This window comes from Chrysochloris asiatica, unplaced genomic scaffold (assembly GCF_000296735.1).
Source record: "Chrysochloris asiatica unplaced genomic scaffold, ChrAsi1.0 scaffold00075, whole genome shotgun sequence".
NCBI lineage: Eukaryota > Metazoa > Chordata > Mammalia > Afrosoricida > Chrysochloridae > Chrysochloris > Chrysochloris asiatica.
Window position 1 is genome coordinate 13,370,935 of NW_006408593.1, and position 8,873 is coordinate 13,379,807.

Genomic DNA, 8,873 nt, shown 5'->3' on the forward strand with positions numbered 1-8,873 from the left:
GGTTAACCTGTGCCTCTCCTTTACCATGGTAGTGGGGGGGTTAACCTGTGCCTCTCCTTTACCATGGGGGGGGGGTTAACCTGTGCCTCTCCTTTACCATGGGGGAGGTTAACCTGTGCCTCTCCTTTACCATGGGGGGAGGTTAACCTGTGCTCTTCTTCTCATCCTGCTTCATGCCCTTCAGCCTCTTGAGCATGCCACGCAGGTCTGTGACCCCATGCTGGAAGGCGATGCGCTCATACTCGGATGGAGGTGCCTGCCGCAGAATCTCCCACACATCCTCCTCAGCTGCTGCCTCCAACTTCGTGTCCCTGGGTCAGGGTGCATTCAGAGAGGCCTCACGGGAGTCCTCCCCACTTCCCTGGGTGGGGCTTCCTGGGGTCCAGGAGCCAAAGCTGCCCCATCCTCTGCCCTGTCCCCATACCCCTCCACTGGGACAGACTGAATTTAGCATGGGTCCCGGGTCTGAGTCCAAGGGGGTGTAGGGTTAAGTAAAGGAAGCTGGAGTTGGGGAGGGGTTCCTGACTGAAGCGGGGGTACTAGGGGTACCTGGATCCTTCAGGCACTCACCGGGGAATACGGAAGCTGCTGCTCAGAGGAAGAGAAGAAAGGTCAGGGGACATATTAGAAGTGTGGGACCCACCCTCCATCCTCTCTCCAGTGCTCATGCCCCCACCATTTGTGGTGTGGTATGCCTGCAATGTGAACTTGCCCAGGAGTCCCTGGTAGTGTAAATAGTTAAGGGTTCCACCACTAGCCAAAAGGGTGAAGGTTCGAGCCCACCCACAGGCCCCTTGAAAGACAGGTCTAGCGATTTGTTTCTGAAAGGTCATAGCCGTGGAAACTCTATGGGGTTTTCTACTCTGCACACATAGGGCCTCCCTGAGCCGGAATCAACTCCCCAGCTACCAACAATGACAAGTTCTGCCAGGCAGGTGGCAGGAAAGACTTGACACTCAGAGCTCGTGGAATCTCTCAGAGCCTAGCAGGGATGGGTACAGGCCACTCACCCTCACCCTGCTGCCCCAAAGCCCCCAGGACCCGTTTCTTACTCTCTGGGGGTGGCAGCATCCATGACAGCAAGCAAGGGGTCAGAGCAGAGGGCAAGAGAAGAGAAAGAAGGGACACCAGTCAGCTGCACTGGGCTAGGTAGGCAACTCCTTCGGCTTTGGGAACCTCTGCCTGGAGTCTAGTCCATGCACAGAGTCGTTGGGAGGACAGTGGGAAAGTGGTCATTCACAGGACTGCAGAGCATTTAACTCGTTCCAACTCAGGAATTGGCCCATTTCACACACCAGGAAAGTAGCTCAGAGAGGTACAGCAATCCACCTGAGGCCACACAGCAGGAGCACCATAGTGTTGGGATTTGAAACCAAGCTTCAAGCCTGCTAGGAGCCTCAACCAAGGGACTTACCTCTTCTTTAGCAGGGAGCTGAAGTCCAGAGTCCCAGCATCCTCATGACCGTCACTATAGAGAAGACACCCCCCCCCAAAACCACCAGTGAGTCCCCGGTGGAGGGGATACAGTGAGTGGAGCAGACAGGACGGAGTGAAAGGGAAGGAACACTGGCTGAACTGAAGCTCCCGGCCCATCTCCAAACCCAGGGAACTGTGTATGGGGCAGATGGGGACAGGGAAAAGGTACCTGATCCGCCGACCACCTCCAGTCAGGCTCCTGTGGGAGGTAGATTTAGTGTCCTCATCTGTCCAGGGCAGTTTGCTTTCCTCCCTCCTCATATATCACCCCCATTCCTGGTCCCAAGGGGCTTCCAAATCTAGCAATGCCCCCGAAACCAGACCATAAGGAAAATCAGCCACTTACGAGCGACGGAAAGCTGATCGGAGGTCCAGGTCTCCAGTGCCAATGGCCTCTGGGTACAGAAAGGGGAAGGAGACAAGGGAGGGGGCTTCAGAGGGGGCACGGTCCTGGGATGTGAGTATCGAAGACGGCCAACCTGTGACCCATTAAGAGTAGGCATCTGCCTTCTCCCAATGCCAGGGCAGCTCAGAGTCCCCTATTCCCTAACAGATAGTCAGTCTCCCAAACTCCATTTTCTCTGCTCGGCCTCTACCTGTTCAAACGTTCAGGAGCCAGGGAGACCATGATGACCAAGACAAAGTTCCAGCCTAGAGAAGATCTGGACTCAACTGTAAGCTACCACCCACCCCCACTGTGAAGTTCCCACAGGTTTCTTTCGAACCATCCTGGAACCTGGCAGTGTTAGACATGTAGCTAGCATCTCTAACTGACCAGGGTTACCAAGGGCAGTTGCCTGTAAGTCGATTCTGACTTATGACAACCCCATGTGTGTCAGAGTAGAACTGTGTACCACAAGGTTTTCAATGGCTGATGTTTTGGAAACAGATTGTCATGCCTTCCTTCTGAGACACCTCTGGGTGATCTTGAACCTCAAACCTTTAGATAGCAGCAGAGCCCATTAATCATCTGTCCCACTCAAGGACTCCTGGTCAGGGCTAGCTAGGCATGCTCTTTACTGCTGGGAAATGGAAGCAAGGGCCGGGGGTTTGAATCCCTCACCATGGACAGTGAGGTTGAAGTTGCAGCTGTCAAACTTGTCCTTGGTGGACACCTCGCAGCGGTAGCCACCTGCAGAGGCGGCCTGGGCGTCAGTGATGTGCAGCTCAAACAGGTAGACCTGTGGAGATGAGGTACGAGATCGAAGCAGGGAGGTGTCAGAGGAGACGCTGGTCTAGGAGATGAGAGTCCTCACCATTGAAGGAGACTGGAAGTGTCCCACTCTCTCCTCTCAACCCTTGGGGACTGTTAATTCACACAGAACCTTTGCATAAATTAGAGAAAGGGGCCCTTTCTCAATATACAAGTCTGCCATCTGCTGGAACATGGTGGTACTACAATGCACATCTGTGCCCTCTATAGGCCGTTTGCTTCAGAATGTGCCTTTGTGCAGTGCACTGCCCGCACAGCTGAATGTGTCCGTCCAGCCCTGCCAGCCAGTGTGCAAGATGCGGAGGGGCAGAAACTGGGAGTCAGATGCATAGTTCTAGGCTCAGTGGCCTTGGACAGGTGACTTTGCTTGAGTTTTCTCTTTGTTGTTGTTAGAGTTCATTGCTGTGGAGTCAAGCCCAACTCACAGGGACCCCATGTGTGCAGAGCGGAATTGCTTCAAAGGGGTTTCAAGGCTGTGACCTTTTGGAAGCAGATCACAGGCCTGTCTTCTGTGGAGTCTCTGGGTAGGTTCAAACCACCAACCTTTTGGTTAGTAGTCTAGTGCTTAACTGTTTGTGCCACCCAAGGTCTATATAATAAGGAATTGAGGGCCTCTTGAGCTCTGATACCCACTCAAACAGGAGTTTTATACCCTTATGGCTGGAGGCCCTACTCCTCATTTTTCAGTGTGCCCTCCAGCCTATTTGAACTCCTTGGAACCCCAAATTTCAGCATGTCCCCTGAGACTATCATACCCTCCAAGTCCCCCATGACCTGGCCCTGAGCCTCACCATGCCCCCTGGATGCCTTGGCTTCCTTGTACCTCCCTGGTGCCACCCTTGCTTGCACCTCTTGGTTGTCTCCCAGGGGTTCTCATGTGCCTCCCACGTGCTTCTTCCCGCCCGCGGTACCTCCAGGCCCCCACCTTGCTGGCTCGGTCGTAGCTGTCATGGAGCTGCAGGTGCTGGCCCACCTTGCTGCTCAGATCCACCCACTTGCCCTTGAACCACTTGACCACAGGTGGCTTCAGGAGGCTGGCCCCAGCCACACGGGCAGAGAAGGAGATGCTGCTGCCTGCAGAGGAGGGGTGACGGCTGGGATTGTGGAATACCCTGCTACCCCCCACCCCGCCTACCCTAGTACAGCAGCCCCACACTCACCCACAGTCACCTCGCCATCCTGCGGCCGCGTCACAAAAAGACCGATGGGGTCATCGGGAACTCCAGAAGACCCAGGGGCAGGGCCATTCGGGACTTCTGAGTTTGACCCTTAGAATAGAAACGTTTGAACACTGTCCTGGGACCCCTCCCCACGGGCCCCTTCCTCCCTACCTAGACCCCCTCACCTTCCGGACGTGGGGAGCTTCCTTCCAGCTCAGAGGCTGGGACTGAGGTTCCGGGGGCTTCTGGAGCTTCAGCAGAAGCAGGGGCTGGTTCTATCTTCTCTGGAGTGGAGAGGGGGCTGTGAGGAGAGACTGCCCACCTGTCCCTAGCTCCTCCAGACCTCACTCTCCTTGGCCCTCTGTCCCCTCATTTTACCACCTCTATGAACATAAACTGGACCACAAGGCCGGTTTGGACTGCAAGGTCGGTGGTTCAAGCTCACCAGCCACTCCTCGGAAACCCTATACAGGGTCGCTCTGAGTCAGAGCCGACTTGACAGCACTTAACAACAACAACAACAACATGAACACAAACACACCCTCTTCCACCTCAGACCACCACCTTCCACTGCCTGGAAGGTGGCTTTTCTTCCCACCAGATCTGGTCCTTCCTATTCCTCCTAAGGTGCCATGGTGGTGCCAAGGTTAAGCGCTTGACTGCTAACTGAAAGGTTTGAACCCATGCAGCAGCTCTGTGAGAGAAGGACATGGGGGTCTGCTCCCGTAAAGATTCAACCAATCAGCCTATTGCCCTGGAGTGGATTCCAACTCACAGGGACCCTGTAGGACAGAGAACTGCTCCTAGGCTTTCCCAGGCTGAAACTTTTACGGAAGCAGACCGCCACATCTTTCTCCCATGAATCAGCTGGCAGCTTTGAAATGAAGATCTTTTGTTTGGCCACCAAGTACTGAACCCACTACACTGCCAGGGCCTCTTCTGTAAAGAAACCGATGGCAAAGTTCTTCTGTCACCTGGGGTCACTGAGTCCACATCCACTTGATGGTACCTAACAACCACACATAACAACAACACTTCCCACCCCTCTCACAGGAAGCACATACTGAGCCAGGAAGCCCACCTCTCCCCACCCTCACAGACACGTCATTGTATCCCTGGGGGTCTGCCCTGAGCAACTCTGGTTTCTATTTGCCTCCTGCTCCCCCAGGCTAGGGCCTCCAGCTCACATCCCCCTATTGTGTCTCCTGAGGGTGGGGTGCCTGGGGCCAGGCCAGGAAGGGCACATAAGGACTCCTGAGGGGTCTCAATGCAGAACAATGAGGAAAGAGTCTTCCTGGTAGACAACACAACTTTCCTTCTTCTCCCAGGTAGATGAAGCGGTGGCTTGGGCTGCCTCTCTGGGACAGGCTGAGCTTACCTGCCTCTCTGACTTTCAGGTCAAACTTGACCTTGGAGGAACCAGCGATGACTGCGTAGGACCCCTGGTCTGCGGGGCCCACGTCCTGCACCGTCAGTGTGTGCCGTCTGCCCTCGGTCTCCAGGCTGTACTTGCCACTGGGGCCGATGTCGCTGCCCTCCCTCTGCCAGCGCACTTTCACTCCTGCTCGCTCTGTCTCCGCCTCGAACACAGCAGAGCTGCCTGCAACCACCTCCGCTGACCGTGGCTTCTTGCTGAAGGCTGAGACTGAGGGGCCAGACCAAAGGCTGCAGGGGCACCCCCCCACCAGCTCACCCCTGCACCCTGCCCCTGCAGCCCCTCCTGTCAACACTATGACAAGCACTTCATATGCATTGCCTTATTTAATACTCCAGCTGCTCTAGTAGGTGAGTCCATGTCTCAGATGCAGACACTGAGGCTCAGGAAGGCTAAGTGACTTGTCCAAGATCACACAGCCACCAGGTGGGAGAGCCTCTACCTGAACCTATTGCTGTGTGTATTCCCCATACCTGCCTTCTTGGTGATGAGCCCTGACCTCCCTCGCCCCACTGATCTGGGGCCTTTGGTAGGGGGGCGGGTACCCAGCCTACTTGGAATGTGGCTAAATTTGTCCTCCAAGGGCCTCAGGCTGAGAATCAGCAACTGAGATAAAACTAGCCAGAGAGGGGGGCTAGGAGGGGTAGGATTCCTGCTCTGGGCAACTTGGGTAAGAACATAGGCCAGGACTGGGATCTTGGGCCAGATGAGATGTCCTCTGCCCTTGGCTTGAGCTCTGTGCCTGTTGATTGTCCATCCCCAGAGCAGACAGGCTGCAGGACCCTCAACCTGAGAGCCATGCCTGGTATGGGCTTCAGATAACAGAGCAGGGAAATCAGACCCAGAAGGACTGACTTCAGGGGCATTGGGTCCATCCCCTCCTTGTACAGACAGGGAAATTGAGACTCTGAGAGCACAGAGACTTGTTTAAGAGCATCTGTCAAGCCTGGCTCAAGTCTAGACTTAACTCCACCTGCAGTGACCTTTTCCCAGAAAGCCAGCCCAAGTACAACCTTGCTGCAGAAGGAGGAGGGCAGGGAACAGGAACGGCTCTCTAGGGGCTCTGGGAGTAGGTGATGGCCCTGGGGTATCCTACCCCAACTCTCTCCTCTCTCTGTCCCAGACCCTGGATTTACCCTTATTCTTAACAGTAGGATGAGGAAGGAGAAGTTGAGAATCACGACAGGACCAAGGAGACCCTCGCTCTGTCCTGGGACTGTTGCCTCATCCTCACTATCTCCTATGCCACTTCCCAAGCAGGATGCCCCCCAAGCCCTCCGGACCCTGACACTCAGCCCACCCCAAACCTGGAGCTACCTGGCTTCTTCCCAGGTTCCGGCATCTTGAGAGCAGAGCGGTCACACCAGGCACCCACAGAGCAAACACTGTCTGAGGGATTGAGTGCGGATGGGCCCCCCACACTATATAAGGGCCCCTCCCCCTCACCAGGCCCTCCTTATCTGCCTCCTCCTGCTCAGCCACTAAATATAGACAAATTCCAGGGAGCTGAGGTCTCTCTGTGGGAAGAAGGTGAGGGTCACATTGTTCCTGACTGCCCTTGTCCCTCCCCCATCCAACACAAATATGATAGTTTCTGTCCCCCAATCCTCTGTGAACCTCAGGGTCCCCAAGCCATGTCTGTATGTCTGTCAAAGAGGCAACTTGCGTGGTGGTAAAGTGCAGGGTCTTATCCTTGAGGATGATGGATTAAAAGAACTTTCCTGGGCACTGAGAGCCGGGAAGGTCCATGAGGGGCAGTAAGGGGCTCTGCAGGGTCATAGGGACCATGCAGTGGGCAGGGCTGTGTGGAACGGTGGTCACTCACACAGACCCGGGATGAGGCTGCCGCTGAGTTCTGGCTCCACTATTTGCAGGCCCTCAGTTTTCTCATCTGTCAAGTGGGACTGCTGATAGCCATACTGACTGCATAGGGTTGTTACACATTTGTGTAAGGGAGTTTACAAACAAAAATGCTTAGAATTGTGCCTGGCATAAAGGAAACAGCTGGTCTCAGGCTGTGGAATCCTGGGTCCATTTTTTTCCAGGGCCAAGTGGGGAGGGGCAACAGTAGGGGTTAGCATTGCCCAAGGGGAAGCATGAGCCCACAGTGAAGCCCTGAGGGTGAATCTCTAAATCCACCCCAAAGTGCAAAAATCCGTGAGATTCATACCAGATATCTTGAATCCCCTCATTCCGCTGTGACCTTGGTCCTTGTGACAGTCCCTCCCTGTTCTGTCACTTCAAGGACATCCATGTAACCCCTCCCAGCCAGACCAGTAGCTCCAATGGTCCTGCACTTCCCAGAAGGTGACGCTGAAACCCAGCCCTCTCCCGGTTTAGTCCACCTGTGTGTCTGGACATCATTCCATCTTTCTTGAGGTTCCCAGGTGGGGGAAGGGAGCAACCATGATCATGCAGAAGAGCCCTTCCCTAAGTAACCAGCCCAGCTCAGCTCTCAGCAGGGTCTCTGCAGGCTGCCCTTACTAGAGGCTTCCAGGCTTTCTGGCTCCTCTTTGACTGTTTCTCCCTGTGGTGGGCTGAGAATCTGAGAGCAGATGTGTGAGCACATATGTTTGAGCACACATGTGGGCTGATGTGTAAACATGGGTGTGAACATGCATGAGAGCAAATGTATGAGCACACACACAAGGAAATGTGCACAAGCGTGAAAGCATGTCCTGGTGTGGTTTTGTGAGTGAATGCGCCACACTGCAAAGCTGTTTGAACTGCAAAATCGGTGGTTCAAGCTCACCAGCTGCTCCTAGGAAACCTTATACAGGGTTACTATGGGTCGGAACCGACTCAACGGCAGTTAACAACAACAACCATGAGAGCATATATGACTACAGTGCCTCAACACTTTAGTGTGTAACACACATGTACTCACACACAATAGCATCAGGTAGGTTAAAATGGGGAAAAAAACAATGGGTATCTGTGTTGCGAAGGATGGTGGGCAAACATGTCAGCAAATGTGTCAACATTCATGTGAGTGTGACAAGACTTTCTGAGACTACACACGAGGGATTTGCCGGTGTCCTGGTATGGCGCTGTAGTACAAATGAGGTGGGTGGTTGAAACCCACCAGACGCTCCTTGGAAACTCTATGCAGGCTCATTGTGAGTTAGAACTGACTCGACAACACTTAACAACAGTAACAACCATCTGCTCAGGCATTGGTTTTGTGAGAATGCTTTGTTGCCAACTGGAGTCCTTGGGTACTTTATTTCTGAGCTTCAGCAAGCCAAGAATGCCCCGCTCCAGCTAAGGGAAGGCTGGCAAGTGAATCTTCCTGTCTTAGGGGGTGGCCCACTAACAGGGCAACAGGCCAGGATTGGGATCCAGCCCAGCTGTCTGATATTGGACAAATTCTTCTTCATCTACAAGCCTCAGTTTCCCAGTCCATAAAGTGAGACGGTGGTAAGACTTCACTTGTCAAGACTGGCATATAATAAAAGACCAGAAAAGTCAGAGGCATTGCTATTATTATCATTATCATTGGAAGTGCAATTTAAAGAAGATGCAGTCAAACCCCACTGAGGCTTTAGAAAATGATCAAGTGCAGAGAGCTTTTTAACAGAATTTATTT

The 8,873-nt window shown here is 53.8% G+C and overlaps 1 protein-coding gene across 1 annotated transcript in view; it reads right to left on the minus strand.

Moving 5' to 3' along the window:
• The window catches only part of MYBPC3 (myosin binding protein C, cardiac), a 21,890-nt gene extending 15,264 nt beyond the window's left edge, over positions 1-6,626 (minus strand). The window contains exons 1-11 of the mRNA XM_006865131.1: positions 6,602-6,626; positions 5,228-5,494; positions 4,035-4,133; positions 3,850-3,957; positions 3,615-3,763; positions 2,540-2,657; positions 1,823-1,871; positions 1,646-1,675; positions 1,415-1,468; positions 571-591; positions 148-311 (exon numbers count right to left, since the gene is read on the minus strand). Of these exons, the coding sequence (XP_006865193.1) occupies positions 148-311; positions 571-591; positions 1,415-1,468; positions 1,646-1,675; positions 1,823-1,871; positions 2,540-2,657; positions 3,615-3,763; positions 3,850-3,957; positions 4,035-4,133; positions 5,228-5,494; positions 6,602-6,626 (1,084 nt within the window). The remainder of the gene's footprint in view (positions 1-147; positions 312-570; positions 592-1,414; positions 1,469-1,645; positions 1,676-1,822; positions 1,872-2,539; positions 2,658-3,614; positions 3,764-3,849; positions 3,958-4,034; positions 4,134-5,227; positions 5,495-6,601) is intronic.
• Between the last annotated feature and the right edge of the window lie 2,247 nt (positions 6,627-8,873).